The 21230-nt window shown below is 48.3% G+C and overlaps 1 protein-coding gene and 1 long non-coding RNA gene across 2 annotated transcripts in view; one reads left to right on the top strand and one right to left on the bottom strand.

Annotated features, from left to right (window-relative positions):
* Positions 1–21230, bottom strand: part of LOC124088539 (uncharacterized) — a 70736-nt gene that overhangs the window by 35422 nt on the left and 14084 nt on the right. The gene's annotated exons all lie outside the window — the stretch shown is intronic.
* Myod1 (myogenic differentiation 1) lies at positions 17236–19133 on the top strand. The gene is made up of 3 exons (XM_046438227.1): positions 17236–17862; positions 18509–18587; positions 18883–19133. The coding sequence occupies exons 1-3, from the start codon at positions 17236–17238 to the stop codon at positions 19131–19133; spliced, it is 957 nt and encodes a 318-aa protein (XP_046294183.1).

The raw sequence follows: 21230 nt of genomic DNA, 5'->3' as shown, positions 1-21230 counted from the left end.
CCTGGAGGTGGGTAAAGAACAGGAGCCATGAGCATCACTGAGAGACTAGGTGGGGGAAACACCCAGGAGTGCCCCAGAACATGGGCCCCACAGCAGTTGGGGGCATTTATGGGTCTTCCTATAAACTTCTGAGAGAGTAACTTTATCCTGCTTCTTTCGGCCAAGTATCCTCCTCCAGCAGCTGGTCACAAAGCTGGTTAATCTCCCAGAGTGCTCAGCTTAAAACCCGTGACTCACAGCACAGCCAGTGTGGGGGAGGGGGCAGCCGCCTCCAAAACGTGGCGCCCAGAGTCAGCTGTTCCGGGGGCCTTCTTGGGTTTCTCCAACTCAGGCCTGAGGTTTGGGGCCTTGTCTTTCTTCCTGGAGTCCTGCTCCTCACTGACCCCTAGATAGGAGCCATGAGAGGTCAGGGCTCTGGGAGGTGGGCCAGTTCCTGGGCCTTGGCTTTGGCCAAGTCCTCAGGCTATCCCCAGGAATGACTAGCAGGCATCAGCCATCAACGAAAGGGCATGATTTCAAGTGTAACTCTGGGAGACAGTGGAGTCCACCCTGAACTTGGGGTCCCTGCCTCACCTGTACAGACCTGGAAAAAAATCCCCTTCAACCATGACCCCACTGTGCCCCTGCCATTCCTTGTCAGTGTGGCATGTGAAGCTCATGGAGAACGGTGAAGTAAACTACAAAAAGTAACAAGTCAAGTGGCCTCTGACTTGAGATGAGCAGAATAAAATTTTGAGAGGAAAAGGGGAAACAGAGTATTGGTCTTAGAGTTGGAGAGACTTCAAATACCAACTCTACTGCTTGCTCGCTGAAGAGCTTCCCTGAGCCTCAGTTTCCTCATCTGTAAAATGGGGCTAGTAATAGAACTTACTTCACCAGTTAATGTGAGAATCAGGTCAGATTCTGTTTTTCCATTTAACAGGAGCTATTGATATTATTATTGTTATCATCACCACAGCTCAAAAATCAGGAGATTCTATATAGTTTGTCAGGGATTTATATCTGTAAAGTGAGAGGGAAGCTAATGGTTTGAAAGACTATAGGGAAGCTACTCAGATAAATATAACTGTTAATGATAAGTGGGAGAATCCCCTAAACAGAGGCACTGTGTTCTTTGTGAATGAAAACCAGATTCAAGAAATGAAAGGAATCTGCTACAGGTTCCTATTGGAAGCTCCATTGGGCAAAGTGTCAATCATATACTAACTCTTGCTACTTTGGCTTCAGGGCTCCTCGGTATCTTCTACTCTATCAGGAAAGCCCCACAAACACCCAAAGAGTCCTATGGATGGGGAGGAACTAACCACTAATACATTGCTATTGTGGATGAGAAACTACATGGAACACATTTATGTTTATGTGGGCACATCAAACTCTTGCAGCAACCCCTGGGGAAGGTATACTACTATCCCTATGTAGTAGACTAATTACATTAATGGATCCAATTCTTCACTCTTCCTTGGGCCCTATGACTTTGCAACTCTTCGACAGAAGGCATATAGTATATTTCTCCAAATTTCAATTCTAAGTTCAGCCATATAACTCCTTTTGACCCATGGGATATTCACATATTTGACTCAAGCAGAAGCTTGGTAAATGCTTTGTGTTTCTACTTGCACTTTTGCACCCCTGCCACCACCATGAAAACAGGCCCAGGCTAGCCTGCTGGAGGGATAGAGGCCTACAGAGGAGAGCTGAGATGCCCCACTGGCCTCAGCCAAAACCAGCCTGGGTCAGCTAAGAACTGGTCACTACAGCATGCGAATGAGCCTAAGGGACCCACGACATTTACCCAGAAGAACCCAGGAGAAGAGCCCAGTCTCAGTAGCCAAACTGCAGGCTCTTAAACTAAATAAATGCTTATTGTTTGAGATCACAGAGGAGTTTGAGGTTGTTCATTATTTAGTATTATCATTATAATAGTTAACAGGTATATACCATTTTTTAAAAAATAGACTTTATTTTTACAGCAATTTTAGATTCAACAAAATTGTGCAGAAAGTACGGAGAGTTCCTGTATACGCCCCTGCCATACACTCTTAGACTCCCCGTAATCAACATCCTGCACCAGAGTGGTACATTTGTTAGAACTGATGAAACTACACTGACCCATATCATTGCTCAAAGTGCATAGTTTATATTATAATTCAGTCTTGATGTTATACATTCTGTGGGCTTTAACAAATGGATAATGACATGTATCTGCCATTATAAATATCCCCCGGGATAGTTTCACTGCTCTAAAAATCTTCTGTACTTCATCTGTATACCTCATTCTCTCCCCTGACTCCTGGCAACCCCTAATTTCTTACTGTTTCCATAGTTCTGCTTTCTCCATAATGTCATATAGTTGGAATTATGCAATATTTACCCTTTTTAGATTGGCATCTTTCATTAGTAATATGCATTAAGGTTTCCTCCATGTCTTTTCTGACTGATAGTTCATTGCTTTTTAGTGCTGAATAGTACTCCATTATCTGGATGTACCACAGTTTATTTATGCATTCATCTGCTGATGAACATCTTGGTTTCTTCCAAACTTTGACAAACCATCTTCAGGTGAAGAAACTGAATTGGAAAGTAGTTACGGAGTCTGTCCAAAAGCCCAAGTAAGTGGCAGGCTTGGGATTCAGACTTAGGTATGTCATATTTCAGAAGTCATGAACTTTCTATTCTTCTGTTGGAGTGTTTCTTAAAAAATATTTCCTTTTAGATCTCTCTGATTTTGCCTATTCTTGTCACTGAGCTTAGAATGTTCTTCCTTTTCCTTCTCTCTATCCATATTTAGCTCAAAGAGCGACTATGTCTGAGAGAATTTCCCATTCCTCTCCTCCCACCGTAGCCAAGATATCCATCAGCCCTTCTGTGTGTACTTTGAATGATTCATGTAGAGGATGTTATGGAAGTTCTCACTGAGGAACACTTCCAATGTGAGGTCCCAAACTAAGATGTAAACATTCCTAACGAGGTGGTTGAGAACCAATTATCTTAAGATATTCAGGGCTTAAGGGAAGATTTTGTCTAGGAAGAGCTACTGGGACTATGAGGTCTCTTCTAAAGAGGTGTCAAATATACCTCTCCCCCACCTCAAGGCAAGAGGGAGGGGCTTTGAGGAGACTACATGAGGATCTTTACAGGTCTCCCCTGAAGTTTGGTGGATGTGGTAGTTTGACATCTGAGTCATACATACAACATCTAAAGAGTAGTAAGAAGATGATCAGCCGTGGCGCACTGCAGCTCGGGTGGCTGAGGCAGGAGGATTTTGAGTTCAAGATCAGCAATTCAGTGAGAACTTGTCTCTAAATAAAATATTAAAAGGGCTGAAGGTCTTGATTTTATACATTCTGTGGGTTTTTACAGATGGATAATGACATGTATCTGCCATTATCATGCCATCCAGGATAGTTCCCTGCCCTAAAAACCTTCTGTACTTCATCACATCCACTTTCTTCCCTAACTCCTGGCAACCACTAATTTCTGTTTCCATAGTTTTGCCTGGTTGGCACAACTATGGCTCTGTGGTTAAGCGCCTCTGAGTTCAATCCTGGTGCCCAAAACAAAAAGGGTGACCAGATGAACCGAGATTTCAGATTAGAAGCTTAAAATAACACATTTTACAGCTCAGTTCTACAGGTCAGCGTTCTGGCATGGCATGGCTAGGTTCTCTGCTAAGGGTGGCATGAGGCTGAAGTCAAGGTGTCAGCCAGGCTGAGTTCTTATCTGGAGGATATGGAGAAGAACCCACTTCAGAGCTCACTAAGGTTGTTGGCAGAATTCAGTTCCTTAGGGTTTTGTGACCAAGGAAGTCTTTCTGGCTGTTGATTGGAGGTCATGCTCCTCAGTGAGAGGGCTCTCTCAGGTCCTTTCTATAATGGCCACCTCTATCTTCAAGCCAGTAATGACACGTTGACTCATCCTCCTGCTATGAATCCCTCATTTCCTCTGTTGCAATAAGCTGGGGAAACCCACTTTGCTTTTCAAGGGCTCCTGTGATTAGGTCAGGACCACCCAAATAATCTCCCAATCTAAAGGCTAACTGTGCCATGTGACATAACCTATTTGTGGGACTAAAATCATCAAATTTTCAGTGCACATGGTGGGCATGAAGGGAACAGAAGACAGTCTTGGGGAATATCTTAGATTCCTCCACAGTATCACAGCCAGGAAGTCATGAGACTGTTCAAATTTCCATCCAGGAACTGGGGAAGAGGTATCACACTAAAGAGCAGATGTTTAGGACTGCAAGAGACCCCCTCCCTCCCAAAACCATTGTTTCATGATGACCTCTCACCAGTCCTTTTTTTAAAACACACACACACACACACACACACACACACACACATATATATATATATATATATATATATATATATTCCTTTAGTTGTCAATGGAACTTTATTTTATTTATATGCGGTGCTGAGAAATGAACCCAGTGCCTCACACATGCTAGGCTAGCACTCTGTCACTGAGCCACAACCCCAACCTTGTTGTTTAATCCACACAAACTCTAGAATCTTGTTATGGACAGACCAACTGGACTGATACATCCTGTGTTCAACTAAAAACTCTATCATTACATAAAAAAGTGAAGTGAAGTTGTCTCCAGCCAAACAAGTGAATGCACAATGTATGCTGCATAGCAGGGACTGTGCCAGGGAACTGGGGACTGCCACATGAAGAAAGTGAAGTGCTTGGAGGACCCACAGCCTAGGATGGAAGACTGAGAATGAAACCATATCAACATAGTGTGGAAAGTCATCCTAGAAGTCCTGACAGTGCTGAGCCACTCACTGTTTGCTTTTTTTACATTCTTTACTCATATTTAAGTATTTCATCCATCAAATAACTCCTTCCTGATGAGGAAACAGATGCCTGAGTGCAGAGAAAGGACACTGAATTATCCTGGAAGCTAAAGATCAAGGCCAAGACTGTTAAAAAAAAATCTTCCCTCATGAAACACCCTGAGTTGAGTCTTCAAAGACAAGTGACGGGTAGGACATGACAGGAAAAGAGAAATTCCTGGAAGGAGGAAAAGATGAGTTCTGGTCACGTGAATCATCCTCTTAGTGGAACCCCTGTTATTTCTCAGGGAACATTAAGCTAGGTGGCCCGAGAGTAAGTAGGGATGTGTTCTGGAAGGTCTCAAATACCGTGCCAGGACACTGGACTTTAACTTGGAGGTGGTGGGGAGCCATGAATGGGTGTTATATAGGGGAACACTGCAAGATTTCTGTTTTAGAGTTATCAGCCCAGTGGCAGGTTGGGATGGATTTATGGGGTCCTAAAATTCAAGACAGAAACACCAATGATGAGGTTGCTAGGATAATAGAGAGAAAAACTGTCGAGGGCTGCCATACAATGACAACAATCAGAACAGAGAGAAGGAGGTGGCTTCAAGGAACATTTACTTGGTGAGATCAGTAAGATTTAGTGGCCAATTAAATGAGACTGCAATGGGGAAAGAGGTGAGAGATGGCATCCAGGTGCCTACATTGGGTAACAGAGTGGATAATGGTATCATTGAATGAGAAAGAAAGATTTCCTGAGTGCTGGTTCAATTCCTGGGGGAAATAATGAGCATGTTTTGGGATATGATAAATTTGAGCGGCTTGTGAGAAATCCATGGGGGGACAGATGTCAAGTAAACCATTGAATACTTGCGTCTGAAGCTGGCAAGGGAGGTGTTGACCATGGGAGTGGATATGGATCAATTCATTGATGTACAGGCGGTGGCTATGTCTTGGAAATGAATAATGAGTCTGCAGAGAGTGGGGCAGAAGACGGAACCAGGTGGGGATCAGCTTGGGAAGCAAGCTTGAAGAGAATGGCCAGTGGTCAGAGCAGAGCAAGAGAGGACATTATCTTGGAAACCAAAGGAATAGGACATTTTGAGAAAGATGACATAATCACCTGTGAGTTTACTGAGAGCCCTTTAAGTCAAGGAGACAGCAATGTCCCCCTCGGCAATAATAAGGTCATTGGTGACTATTCTGATGAAGAATTGTCAGCAGAAACTTGTCTTTGGGGAGCAAATGAGAAAGCAGGAAGTGAGGAAGAGGAGCAAAGCCCCTCTATTAGAAATTTGGCTGAAGATACCCAGCCCATGATGAGCCCCTGAGCACAACGTTGTCTATAGAGCAGCCTTGCTCACACAGATCCATTCTGACTCTGACCAACCCTCCCTTCAGCTACTGATTTAGAGAAAATATGGGGAATAAGTGAACATGTTAACCCTATTTTAGGGTGAATCTGAAAGCTCCAGACTGGAAGAAACTGCAGGACAAACAACCCAGTTTTTTGTTGTTGTTGTTGTTTGTTTGTTGTTTTTTATAAACAAATTACAAAAGAAAAAAATATATATATATGTATGGGGAGGGAATTTTTAGATTTAAAGATGCTTAGGAGATGAGCAGCCAACTACAGTGTGTAGACGATTTGGATGCTAATTCAAACAAATAACATGTATGGGACAATTAGAAATTTTATTATTCACTGGATAATTTGATTGTAAAGGAGTGACTGTTAATTTTTTAGCACGATAATAATATTGTGCTTACATTTAAAAATGATTCCTTACATTTTAGAAATACATCATCAAATATATACAAATCAAATGATGTGATACCTAAAATTTGATTCAAAATAATATAAGAGGAGGAAGTATGTGGGGCTATAATGGGTCAGACTTGAACCACGGCCTTACGGCTGTCAGAGCTAATAGTGAGACTCATTACTTATTATGTCTATGTTTGAAGTTATTCATAATAAAGAGTAAAAAAAAAAGAAGAAGAAGAAGAAGAAGGCCTGGCTAGAAAGGGAAGAAGAAGCAGAGGAGGCCATGAAAAAATGAGGAGTAGATTCAATGGTCCCAGCAAGATCCCAAGACTAGATGTCTCTTTCTTCCATATCTGTCTATTCTCTACTTCTTCACCTGTCCCTAGTTCCTGGGACAAGCCCACCTGAGCTCCTGCCCCAAGATGAGGCAATGAGACCCAAGACCTCTGAGTCACATGAGCCAGAGATCCAATGACAGAGCAGAAGTGGCCACCTTTGAGCACAGAGAAACCAAATCAGTGCCAGCCCCCAGTGACCCTATGTCTGCCTTGATCCATCACTAGTGGGAGTGTCCTTGCTTCAGCAACATGAGGTGAGGTAATTCATCCTTATCCATTCAGAACCCATTCCTTTGCTTCCAAGCTCTGGGCTCTTAGAGTTTGCCAGAGACACAGAGACAAGAGATGAGTATGTCCATTCCAGAGCCTCCATATCTATGCATGTGTAACCCTGGGAAAATGGCTTCACCTCTCTGGGCCTCAAGCTTCTACCTATGCAAAGAGGATAAATGTGGTCACTGGTGTGGGGCAGAGTGGGGACACTGGCCCCTGAGACGTGGACTCTACTGAGCTTCAGCTTTCTGTAGGGATGCCTTCACAGAGAGCTGCCTTCTCCGCCTTCTCCGCCCCCATGCCGGCCTGCCTGCACCAGCCCCTCTGCATCTGTCATCAGCCCCCTCTGCTCCCCCTGGGCCAGGCTTTGTTTGGGGGTGGCTGGCAGGCTGCCCATGAATGATTGGAGGCAGTGACGCCTGCTGCTGCAGACAACACTTCACAGTCTGCATCATCACCCACACTACCAGCCACCTCCCATTCCACCATGGCCCCCAGTTATATGAGGTCCAGAGCCCAGAATAACCAGGCCAGGCTTCTGGTTATCATCACCCCCCACAACACACACACACACACACACACACACACTCTCTCTCTCTGCTTGTTCATAGCTTCCATCCATAAGGAAAGCAAGCAAGGCAAGAATCGTCCCCAAGTTCCTACTGTATACAGTGAGACAGGCCCAGCACACACACACCATACACCTTTGCTATTGAACCCTTGTATTCCTATGAGCTAGGTGCTAGTACAGGTCATATTTTACACCTGGGAAAAATGAGAGCCAGAGAGAAGTGAGAAGAAAGAGGGCAGCACCTCATTCAAATGCAGGTTATCAGACCCCTAAGTCCACTGGGGACACCTGGAGAACGCTGCCCCAGCCCCAGGTGAACCAGTCTTCATGTCAGACAAGATCAGCATCAAGTTCAAGTTCCTAGGCCAAGCATGAGGAAAGTCATGCTGCATCTTCAGGGGAAGGTAAAGGCTGTAACATTCATGGTGTCCCAGTGTTCCTTGAGATGGGGACCCCAAGTTAACTGGGGAACAGGCCTGTGATCTCATGCTGAGCCCCAGCTTCTCTTAGACTTCTGCTTTATACCTCCTGGTATAAAGCAGAAGACCCATGCCTGCATGGATCCATTCCTGTGCTGGGCCATATGGATGAGAAGGAGGACAGATTTCCAATCTCCTGCCCAAAGAAGGGGGGCCCAAGAAAGAGGCTGCAAGGCCCTGGAGAAGCTCGCCAGCAAGACCCCAGTCTGAGTGTGAGCACAGCTGGGGTCCAATTCCTTCATCCTACAGGTGGAGAAATGGGCCCAGGAAGGGTGCAGGAGAGCTCAGAGAGGGTCACACAGCAGAGTACAGCACAGTGACGTGAAAACCCTGACCTCTGGGCTTTGTTCCAGGCTTTCTCCACTGCCTAAGCTTGCTGTCCTCCTCTTGTTGTCTCTCCATGTCTTCCTCTTGCCCCCTGATATAACCTGTTGTCTTGCCTGGGAAACCAGTGGGTTTCACTTTAGAGGTCATGCACCCCTTTGGAGGTCTGAGGCAGCAGGTCTTACATAACCAAAATTACCCAAGTTATATGAGGTCCAGAGCCCACCGTGTCCACCATGCAGGGAACATCCCAAAGGTGTCATGTCTCCTGACTTTCACTCATGCCCTTCTCTCAGTCCGAAATGTTTTTCCCTTAAGCTCCTCTCTTTGGCACTCTTCCTCTTCCTTCAGTAGCCAAGAGGAAGAACAGTATTTCCTGCTCAGGGAAGTCACTTGGGTATGCACGAGAGAGAGTTCCTTGCCCTCAATGGGTTTTCCCGTAAGGTGCTCTGATGATTTGTTCGTGAGTCTCTCTTGCCACTAGGTGGAGCTCTCTGAGGCCGGGGGCCCTGTCTAAATTACCCTTGCTCCTGCCAGCAGTGCCTAGCTTGGGGCCTGGAAAGAGAGTGGGTGTTTAGGGCACACCTGAGGGATGGAGGGAGGTTATACCATTAGGGCCACACAAGCCATAAATCACTTTTCCAAATTGAGGGAAGCAGCAATCTAGGAAAGCTTCATGGAGGCAGCAGGATAAGGACAGAGGCAGACAACAGGCACCTGGGGCAACCCAAAGATCAGTCTCAGGGCCCTTTCCCCTCCATCCCTCTGTTAGAAATCCTCTGTCCTAGGTGCCCCTGGCCAGCGGTGGGCAGACTTTAGGGAAAGAATAGCTTGGCCTCTCCTCAGAGGCATGTGGCTGGGGCAGCTGCTGGGGGCAGCAGCTGGTGTCTGTCCCTGGAGCCTACCGGCTGTGTGTGCCTTAATCCAGCCCCTCGGAGCCCCCCAGGCTGGCAGGTGGGCCGATCAGGCAGAAAGGAGGTAGCATAGGGGGGTGGAGAGCCAAGGCCCCTCCCCAGGCCTCCACAGCTGCCCCTGGATCCTGCCACATGAACAGTCCCTGTCGCCAGGACTCCTGTCCCCAGTCCTCCCCTCCATCCCCAGATGGGGGTCCAGCTTTCTTGGAGCAGGAAGAGTTGGCTTACAAAGCTCAATCTGGAAACTGCAGGGAGACATGCTGCAGGCAATATGCCCCTTTCAAGTCTTCTTTGAAGGAGGGGGTGGGGGACATCCAGGCACATAATGGAGGTGGTGTTTACACTGGGACCCAGGTGTGTGTGGCAGTACCTGACATAGAGAACGAGCAGGTGGACATAAGGTGTGGTGTGTACACGGCATGTGAGGAGTGTTCTATAGCTGAGGTTATATGGCCTGGTGGTGGACACAGGTGTAGGTATTCACAGAGAAGAAAGGCATGTACTCTGTGGGGTGTGGGGTGTGTGAGGACACAGTATGGAAGGCTTGTTCTGTACACAACACATACTCACACTGAGACATACGTGGGGTGTTAGTAACAGTGTGAGGGGCATATGATGTGTGTGCAAAGTGTGCACCTGGTGGGGCAGGTGTGTACAGCATCAGAGGCATATACACTATGTAAGGCATTCACAGTGTTTGAAGTGTGGACTGTGACACATTATGCAATAGGTGTGTACGGACTGTGAGGTTATGTCATCTGTGAGGTATACAGGAGTGTGAGGTGTACATTAAGTGAGAAGTGTGCACGGAGTGGGGGTGCATTGCATGAGAAGGGTGTGCACAATGTGAGGGGAACATGGTGTGAAAGGGCCTTGCGATGTATGAGGTGCTCATGCCTGTGATACACCACAAACGGGCCTGGAGACACATGGGTAAGGGTAAACTGTTCTTCCAAGAAAATGTGCCTGTTAGTTCTGCCCTGGGCCAGGAGCTGAACCCTTGGCACAACCTCCTGCGGAGCATCAGAGGCAGAGGAGACAGAGAAACAAATCCTTACATACACAAAGGAGAAGGCAAGTTGGAGAAAGGTTCCTGTCCATCCTTCCACCCGCATCCATGCCAACTCAACTCAAGGACAATGTGCTCTTTGGGCAATACCATACCTCAGTAATATTATTTCTTTTGTCTGATTTAAATCCCTCTTGCTGCAAATTAAATTCACATTTTCTTTTAAGTGTTTTATTTAATAGAGGTGGTGAAGCCTCCTTTCGTGTAGCTCTCCTCACTTATGCTACCTCCTTTCTGCCTAAAAGCTTAATGCCCTTCCCTGGAAGAATGATTAACACCTTCATGAGCCTTTAAAACTTCTAGCCATTAAACTATTATCACATTACTTGTGACATTATGTGTGTCCGTAATAATGTTTAGTAAGTCATGTTTAGTAAACTACATTTGGTTTTTATTTGGGATCCCTGGAATCTAGACCTCTAAGAATCCTGCCCTCTCCTCTGAGACAGAAGACTTTAGTTACATAAAGAATAATCTTGAAGGAGATGAATCTTTCCAGAAGGTCTGTCCAGCATCATGAGCAGGTGGGACACTAGGTGTGGTATGTAAACAGTCCTTTCCTTAGGAGTTACATGCCATCCATCAAAACCCATCCTCAAACTCACTGTGCCCAAGCAGTGCCACGCATTCAGGCCAGAGGTTCCTGGGTGAGCAGAAGCCATGCCTGCCTTGTCACCTGTAGAATCCCCTGCTCCTAGCAGAGGTGACTGTCCCATAGAAGGTACTCAATAATTATGTGTTCTCTTTGTGGGGAACATTCTTTCCCCAGATGGCCACATGCCTGCTCCCAAATCTCTTTTAAATCTTTGCTCAGATGTCACCTTGTTGACCGCACCTGTATTTAATACTGCAACCAGACCCCACCCTGGCACCCCAATTCCATTCATCTTGCTCAACTTTTAATAATTTTCTACAACATGATCACCTTCTAGCACACTACATAATTTAGTTATTATGTTTATTTTTAATCGTCCCTCTTGCCAGGGAATATATGTTGGTTTGTCTCCTGCTGTATTCCCAGCACCTAAATAAATGTTTGTTGAATGAGTGAATGAATCATAGACTGGGCAACTGGCAGTGGGCACCCATGCCCCACTCTATACCCTGAACTTGGGGTAGGAAATTTTGCTGCCTCCCTATCCCTTCCCCCTCCACAGGGACCCCTGTTTTCTAGCTCCCAGCTCATCTGCCAGATGCCTGAGCCCTGTTCAAATGTGGGATGCTAGAGAGTATCCACAAAGTGGTAAGTATGGAGATTCTCTGGGACCCTGACCCTGAATCTGAGGCCCTGGCTATACCCTGGCAGCATCACAGTTTCTCCTGATCAACTCAGACTAGCCCCCAGGCAGGAGCTATACCTATGTGGTAGGCAGTTTCAAGCTTTCCCAGAGAACAAAGTTGACATGGGACAGAAAGGGACACTCATTGTGGGGCCAGGAAACAGAAGGAAAGACTGGAACAGAGCAGGGACCTAGAGCTGGCTCTGCTCCACCTGCACCACTTAGATTGTGCCCCCTGGCCCACGGGCACCCCCCCTCATTCCCCAGCCAAAAATGCAGCCCAGGCCTCCAAAGCAGAGGCCACAGGTCTGCCTGGGCAGGGCAGGTGCAGGCTGGATCGACTTTCCAGAAGCTATATATATATATAAAGGCTGCTGGGAGCCCCAGGCCTGCCGCTCCCTGAGGGCGCAACACCATAGGGACCCAGCCAGGCCCACATTCCTGCCTAGAGGCCAGCTCTCCATTTATAGCCCCTGGTCAGGCTGGCCAAGGGAGCTGAGTAGGGAGGACTGGAAAGGGCAGAGGGAAAAGGGGCAGCTGAGGCAGCTGCCCTTCCCACCTCCCACTAAGGAGCCCCTCTGTGTGAAGACAGGGAAACTGAGGCCCAGGGTGAGTTGTGCACTTGCCCTAGATCACAGAGCCCAGCAGGCTGTGTTAGAGGGAAACATATAACTTCCACCCCATAATCCCTCAGCCCATTGTCAGTGGCCTCTCTCAGTGCCCATGAATAGGGGCACCTTGAGTAGATCCATAGTGTAAGGTTTGAACTCTCTGTTTCCAAACTTGATGTCCTTTTTTCCTCTCTGCCCCTAATCCACCACTTGGACTAAAAGGACACCAGGTCGAGGGCATACACACTTCTCCCTGCTCTTTGGGCACAGGGATGGGATGACTGTGTTGACAAACCTCTCTCCAAATTTATGGCACAACCAGAAGAATGATCCCAGGTGGGAATGGATCCCAGACCTGGAGAGATCTACAGAAGTCACCAAGTTTAGTGACTTCCAGACATTTTTCATGCAACAAAGCCCAATATAAGAGTGGTGTTTTACCACTAGAATGTGTGTTCACTTTAAAACAGTGCTTCTAACTTACAGAATATGAAACCAGAAATAAAGTTTAAAACTATTAAAACAGATTTCTAACCCATAAGTATAAAATATTGAATATATTTGATAAGTTCAAACATATAGTACTTATTGTAAACACACCTTGATGACAGCCCACAGAAAGTTTTCATGAACAGAAAACATAAGAAGTAAAATTGGAATTCTTTAAGTCTCAGTATCCAATTTGTTTCTGTATTTTCTTTGTTTGCTCAAGGTTTGAGAAAAAAACTAGATTTGCACAGATAAGTAGTTTGAAGAGGTTCCCTGCACATTGCAGAATACTCTTCAATTAAGAGTATCTTCATTTATTCCTTCCTTCCTTCATCCATCCAAGAAATACTTATTGAGTGCATACTATATGCCAAGCATTCTGCGGAGGCTTGAACAAATAAGAGGAAATATTTGCTTTAATCCAAATCATTAATATAACAATTATTTACATTCCTCATTGTGAGTTTAAGTCAAATGAAAACACTCAAGTTTACAATAAACACCAAATTTCACTGTAGTGTACTATTACCATAATGTAACAGGCCACCTAGAATTAATTGCTCAATGTAAGGGGGCTTGCCCCAAGCCTGGGAAAGATGTCTATCTAATCAAATATATGGCTGCCCATTTTTTAAGAAATACAGCCATTTAATGAAGAAACACAAATTTATGAAGTTCAAATATATGCTTTGAGATCCAAAAAGCATGAGACCATCCATTCCTTCATTTGACATTTAACAGGTACCTACTATGTGACTAATGCTATGACGGTTTCTGGAAATGCCATGGTTGCCATCTTTGCCTTCGTGATTGACTTCATATTAACCAATGAACAAACAGATAGAGAAAAAGGTTAGAGGGTAGCAACACCAAGAAGGAAAAGGTAGGTGCTATGACTCAGAGTAAGGGAGATGGCTACCTGAAAAGGAATGGTCAGAGACATTCCAAGGAGGCAACGTGTGGGCTGAGATCTGATGCATGAAAAGCAGTCGATCTTGGAAGAGCCCAGGGGAGAGTGCAATAAGCTTAGAGCAGCAAGTTCAAGACTCTCAGGCAGGATCCTGTCCAGAGCATTGAAAGAAAGGAAAGGAGGTCAGCTAACTGGAATGGGGCCAATCAAGGGAATGGTGGTTTCAGATGAAGTTGGAGAGAGAGACTGTGGCCCGTTTGTGTCCCATAGACATACCAGCCTCCTTACTGTGCTTTCAAACTGCCAAACATAGTACTACCTCAGGACATTTATACATGCTTGTTTTTCTATCTGGTCCCAGATATCTTCTTTGGCCTCCTTTTATTCAATTATATTTCTTTTTTTTTCTTTCTTTCCCCTTCTTTCTCTCTTTCCTTCCTTCCTCTCTCCCTCCCTCCCTCCCAAAGGGTGTGCCTTTGGGGTATATATTTTGTCCCTGGTGAGAAGAACTCTCTCTCTCCTTCCTTGTTGCCATGTCCTGAGATGCTTTCCTCCTCCTGATATGACGGGCTGCCTCACCTTGGACCCAGAACAGGCGAGTCAGCCATCTTGGACTGAGACCTGAAGTTGTAAGCCCTAAATAAACCCTCTCTCCCTCTCCTTCCTTCCTCCCTCCCTCCCTCCCTTCCGGCTTTCTGTGCTAAGGACTGAACCCAGTGCCCTAGCACATGCTAGGCAAGCACTCTACCACTTAGCCACATCTCAGCCCTCCTGCTTCCCTTTATTCAGCTCTCTGTTTATGTGTAAGCAATTTAGAAAGGGGTTTAAAAAGCCCCAATATTTAACCCCCACATACTTAATCTTCATTGCTTTGTTCCTATTATGGTTTAGATATGAGGGGTCTCCCAAAAGCTCATGAGTGAGACAATGTAAGAAAGCTCAGAGGTGAAATGGTTGGGTCATGAGAGCCCAACCTACTCAGTGCATGAATCCACTTGACTAGACTAACTAGGTGGTAACTATACGAAGGTAGAATGTGGCTAGAGGAAGTGCACACACTGAGGGTGTGCCTTTGGGGTATATATTTTGTCCCTGGTGAGAAGAACTCTCTCTCTCCTTCCTTGTTGCCATGTCCTGAGATGCTTTCCTCCTCCTCATGTGACGGGCTGCCTCACCTTGGACCCAGAACAGGCGAGTCAGCCATCTTGGACTGAGACCTGAAGTTGTAAGCCCTAAATAAACTTTTCCCCCTCTAATTGTTCTTGTCAGTGCTTTTGGTTACAGCCCAAAACAGTTCACTTGCCTTGCTTTTTTTTTTTTTTTTTTTGGTAGAAGTTATAACTGCATTATGTAATTCCTTGTTTATTTGTTCATTGTCACCCTACCCTACAATTTAAGCACCATATGAACAGGGCCTTGGTCTTTTTCCTTGTTACATCTCCAATACCTGCACCAGTCCCTGGCATATAGTGAATACTGCACACAAGTAGCGTCAGTAAACAACGGTGATGTAATACATGAAGAGGGACCTTTGACACTACTCCCAGTGTCAGAGAAGTAAAGAAGGTAGGTCCCCCATGAGCCTTCTGGGTTTGATGGAAAGAAAGAGCTTCCCAAGACCCAGAAAGGCCAACTAGAATGGCTTCCCCAGAAGTTAATGGGAAAGGCACAAAGATCACTCTCGCTTAAATTTCTGGTGTACTGGAGGGAAGACCAGGCAAGGGTGGCTACATACATGATTAGACAAACATCTTTCCCAGGTAAGACCTGAGGCATGCCCCCTTCTGTTGGGTGCCCCAGAGCTGTGAACTGCAGATTCAGAAAGAGGCTGCACAACCTCATGGGAGTGGGATATGCTGGGGCTTGCCAGAGCTCTTGGGAGGTTGTGGCCTCCCCATTCTGTTCCCAACCTCTCCAGTGAGTTGCAAGGAAGAGACACAGCTGAGGCCTCCAGAGCAATAGATCCTGGAGACTTCACAGGTCCCTGCCAGGACTTAGTGCCCCAGACAAAGTCTAGGAAGCTGCTGGACATAACACTCACGCAAGTGCGGGGGACAGAAGCAAGACTCTAGTTAGCATACCCCTGCACCTCCACTGAGGGCTTCCACATGCTCCTTCTATTCAGATTCTCATCACCACCACAATGACTTCAAGACACAGTTATTATTCCCAGGTTTATAAAGTGGAAACTGCGGGTCTGGAGGAGATGTATCTTCCACAATATCCCCAAAAGACTCCTCTGATGGTAGATGGGGTGGTCTTCAGGCCAGGTCCTGGGTCTGGTGATCTTTACAAAAGGCACATCCCAAGGCTTTGCACAGTGAAAGAAAAAACAAGCCCCCTGGCAGAGGAACTTTTCTTCCCAACTAAAGAGGCATCTCAGCCTACCCCCAAGTCATGGCTCCGGACACCCCACAGGTTAGGGTGGGCAGGAAACATGCAGATTAAGGTGGGCAGGAATCTGCCTCCTTTCCTTTGGACCTCTGGACCTGGGCAGGATCCGAGTTTTAGCATCAATTCCCAACTCCTGTACAGATGCAGCAGAGTTCCTAAGCTTCCAGGAAATATGGCTAAGTTCGCGTCCCGCAGAGCTACTCCCTGGGTAGACAGGTCGGGTGAGTGTTATGGCCTCCACGTCGTTTGTCTCAGGCTCGCCCACTTAGATCTCCGACTCTCGCTGTCTCTCATAGGCTTCTCTGCCCCTGACTCTAGCTTTCTGCTCTCTCAGCTTCTTTGGGTGTCTCTTTCACCATCAATCTAAGGTCTAGGTGTATCTGCCCTATTGCCCTGTGTCTCCCTCTGGATCTCTCCTGGTCTGATTTCTACCTTTGTCCTGCTTCTACTTTCCTCTAAAAAACAGGCGACAGACTGGGGTCCAAAGTAAACTCCGAGATGAATGCTCCTGGACAGCATTCCCAGTGGACGCAAGTGTCCTTTGCTGGGGAAGCTTGGAAAGGGTGTGCTGGACGAGGCGCTACTGGCTTTGGGCTGCAAGTCTGCCTCTCTCCCTATCTAGGGAGGGGCCAGAGCACAAGCGCACTAGTACAGAGGGAGGGGCGGGGGGCACTCTAAGGCCACAGCGGCCACCCTGGGGACCCCCAAGCTCCGCCCCGCTCCGTTCCTATTGGCCTTAGGCTCCCCCGCCCCCAGCCGCCTGCTCCAGCACCCGGGCATTTAGGCTACCACAGATAAATAGCCCAGAGCTCCTGGCGCGCGCGAAGTTAGGGGTAAGGAAGCCCCAGAGCGCTCGGTTGCTTTGCCACACGTCCCGCCCCACAGGACAGGGCGGGGTGAGGACAGTCGGGCGTGCATTCAAACGCCCGGCACTTTGCCACTGCACCGCCGGGACTTTGGAGTGACAAGAAAGTTCTGGGCAACTCCTGCCGTTTCAAGTTGGGCGAGGCCAGGTTCCCTGCTGGGATATGGAGCTACTGTCGCCCCCGCTCCGAGACGTGGACTTGACGGGCCCAGACGGCTCCCTCTGCTCTTTTGCCACAGCGGACGACTTCTACGACGACCCGTGTTTCGACTCCCCGGACCTGCGCTTTTTCGAGGATCTTGACCCGCGCCTCGTGCACGTGGGAGCTCTCCTGAAGCCCGAGGAGCACTCCCACTTCCCTGCAGCTGTTCTCCCGGCCCCCAGCGCGCGCGAGGATGAGCATGTGCGCGCGCCAAGCGGGCACCACCAGGCGGGCCGCTGCCTACTGTGGGCCTGCAAGGCTTGCAAGCGCAAGACTACCAACGCAGACCGCCGCAAGGCTGCCACCATGCGTGAGCGGCGCCGCCTAAGCAAAGTTAATGAGGCCTTTGAGACGCTCAAGCGCTGCACGTCCAGCAACCCCAACCAGCGGCTGCCTAAGGTGGAAATCCTGCGCAATGCCATCCGCTACATCGAGGGCCTTCAGGCTCTGCTGCGCGACCAAGACGCCGCGCCCCCTGGTGCTACTGCCTTCTATGCGCCGGGCCCGCTGCCCCCAGGCCGCAGCGGCGAGCACTACAGCGGCGACTCAGACGCATCCAGCCCACGCTCCAACTGCTCTGACGGCATGGTAAGGCCGGTACCCCAGGGGGGAGGAGAAAAGAAGGCAGCGCTGGGGATATGTGCTACGCGTTCTGAACACAGGGAACTGAACCCTGAGGGGTGGGCCTTCCTGGTGAACTGGGCAGCGGTCGCGGGGGCGGGGGCGTGGATCCCGGTGTACTGGGCAGCTGTCGCCGGAGTAGCCTACTACTGTGGAGGTGCGCAGGACTTCAGCGATCCGCAGGATTGGCGGAGCTATTAGAATACTGCTCCGCGAACATAAAGGCACGCTTTTTCTTCACTTATCCCTACTTCCAAAATGCAGACACTGGCGGGGGTGGTGGGGGGAGGCTGGGGTTGTGGCTCAGTACTACAGTGCTCGCCTAACATGCTTGAGGCACTGAGTTCAATCCTCAGCACCATATAAATGTAAAATAAAGATATTGTGTCCACCTAAAACTTAAAAAATAAATATTTTTTAAAATGCAGATACGTCCATCCTTCATTTGTTTGGCCCTGCATAATGCAGATCTCTGCTTATGCCAGACGAACAGACGCGGTCCCGGAATTCCTGGCTGAAATTTTGGGAGTTGGGGAGGGGGCAGCTATAGGGAGTGGTGCTCGGGCTCCTCGAAGTTCCGTCGACCTGACATGGTCAACCTTGCCTTTTACAGATGGAGTATAGCGGCCCCCCAAGCGGCGCCCGGCGGCGGACCTGCTACGATGGCGCCTACTACAATGAGGCACCCAGCGGTGCGTATACCCGGCCTAGCCCTGCTCGTGCCTCCTTCGCGCGTTCCCTTTGAGCTGTTCCGTTTTCCCTCTAACTAGTACCTCCACCCCCAGCACACATATATGTTGGGTGATGGTGCAGGGAATGAAAACCTAAACGTTCAACTACTTCCCCTTTCGCCCCCCACTCTCTCTGGACAGTCCCAGACTCTGGTAGGTCCTCAGTCTCCCCTCTGCCCCAAAGCCTTGGACCCGTGGGGTGAGAGACCTTGCCACGGTTCAACCCCTGCTTACTAGCCTACTCCTCCCCGCGCAGAGCCCAGGCCCGGGAAGAGTGCTGCGGTTTCGAGCCTCGACTGCCTGTCCAGCATTGTGGAGCGCATCTCCACTGAGAGTCCTGCGGCGCCCGCGCTCCTGCTGACTGATGCGACACCAGAGTCACCTCCACTCCAACAAGAGGCAGCCGACTCCAGTGAGGGCGAGCGTGGGACCCCTGCCCCGTCCCCGGAAGCCGCCCCGCAGTGCCCTGCAGGCACGAACCCCAACCCGATCTACCAAGTGCTCTGAAAGGGGCAGGCTGCAGTGCCAAAGGGTGCCGCTGCCTACCCAAGGGATGGTACCCCTAGGGTATCTCGCACCCAAAAGATAGAGCTTAAATGCCACTCCTCCCAACTGCGCTTGAAAAGCGACCCCTCCCGAGGTGGGAAAACCGAAATGTTCTTCCCGTACCCCCAACCGGGCAAGAACTCAGCCAGTGTTTTCCACGAAGCACCCTGCCCTGATACCCACGTGATGGCCATTTGGTGTTTCTCCATGAGCCATAGCTGATCCTTGAGGAGCCAGGTTCCCTTTCCTTGCTGCCTCCCACTCCATTTGGGTTGAGACCCTCCCAAACCTAAGCCCTGCCCCTTTCCCCATGCCCAGGTTTTTCTTTTTCTTTTTTTTTTTTTTTTTTTTTTTTTTGTAGGAGTGGCGTTTCCCCTCTTTTCCGAAGCCCTCGCGACACCCACTCTTTCCCATAGCCGACGAGGTGCGCTCCAGTCCCAAATGTAACTGGTGTAACCGTACCCCACCCCTACCCCGCCGCGGTTCAGGACCACTTTTTGTAATACTTTTGTAATCTATTCCTGTAAATAAGAGTTGCTTTGCCAGAGCAGGAGCCCCTAGGGCTGTATTTATCTCTGAGGCATGGTGTGTGGTGCAACAGGGACTTTGTATGTTTATACGTCGGGCGGGAGAGCCGAGGGCGCTCGCTCGCTCAGGTGTTCGAAATAAAAACGCTAATTTATACCTCGGTGGCTCGGCTTTCCCTGGTCGTGGGAGCAGGATCCGAGGAAACTCCGCAGGCTGAGCCAGCTGTCCCGCAGCGACCCCTGTAGGCGGCTGACGGTTGCAAGGAGGCAGCAAGAAAGGAAGATGCTTGTCTCTATTAACAGGAGGGGAGGTTCCTCCAACCTTGAGGTATATCACCACACACAAGTCAGTGGTTCTCCCAGAAGGATGGGAGGGTGCTCATGGCATTAGAAGTAAAAATTAAATGTCCCTGGAGGAGCATTGCAAGCTGTATGGCACTTAAAGGCTCTTAATGATAGGTGTAACCACAAGGGGAGGGCACAATCAGAAAGGCTTCTCTACTCAGGAACCCATGCTTGAAACATCTTTGTACTGTCTCATCTCAAGGACACAGGACCCAAAGCCTGTGAGGAGAAGGCACAGGAACACAGTGGGTATAGGTGTTCATCAGGCTATAAACTCTCCAAGAGCAGGGGAGGGGTCATTGTTTTAGCCAGAGCTTGAGGAATACTTCCTGAATGAGGCACCAGTTGAGCTGTAGCTTGATAAACAAGAGAAGACAAAGCCCACAGAGGGACACCACATACACATAGCCACCTCTGTGCGTCTCTGACCCCAGAGGGATGGCTTGGATAAAGTTTCTCCCTGTCCACATATACCTCCACCCATGCAAACCCTCTTCTCGAAAACCTACAGGCCCGCTTTCAAGGCTTTGATTGTGGAGTCCTGGGCCCGTGCCAGGAGGACCAGCCTTGTGCCACACATAAGGATCCACTCTCTGATCTGAGGAGAGCCTCTGCTCCCTCAACACAGGGTCCCCAAGCAGCCACCTGGAGCATTCTGTTACTAGTGATGCTCTGCTTGTCTTCTGGCTGCTTCCTAAGATTCTCCTCAGGGTTCTTTACACTCCTTTGAGGCCCTTGAGAGCTCATTCAGGACTTTACCTATTCAATAGATGGCAAGTCCTGTGTTGGGGAAAAACAGAGAACGTTGGATGCAGTTCCTGCCCTTGGGAAACATTTGGAGCGTGTTATATTTCAAAGAATGAAGCACTATAATAGGGGTGTGTGTGCCATGGGATCAGAGGGGAGGGTTCCCTAACCATTCTAGGGAAGGTATAGACAAACAGATAAACTCTAAAAACAGTCTTGAAGAAACTGGTCAGGAAAGAGGGATCAAAGGAGGGTACTCCAAGCTGAGAAAACAGCAAGTGCAAAGACCCAGAGGTGAGAAAAAGCCATGCCTTCATAGAACTATGTGCTTAAAGGGAAGGGGCTAGAGGTGAAATGGGGAAAAGGCAGAGACAGAGCCACAGTGGGCCTCATTTGGTCTTTAACCTGAGGGCAATAGGGAGTCACAGAAGAATCAAAA

The sequence above is a fragment of the Marmota monax genome, unplaced genomic scaffold, assembly GCF_021218885.2.
Source record: "Marmota monax isolate L192 unplaced genomic scaffold, Marmota_monax_Labrador192_F-V1.1 WCK01_AAM20220418_F8-fsc00061, whole genome shotgun sequence".
In the NCBI taxonomy this organism is placed as follows: domain Eukaryota; kingdom Metazoa; phylum Chordata; class Mammalia; order Rodentia; family Sciuridae; genus Marmota; species Marmota monax.
This window is presented reverse-complemented; position numbering and strand designations above follow the sequence as displayed.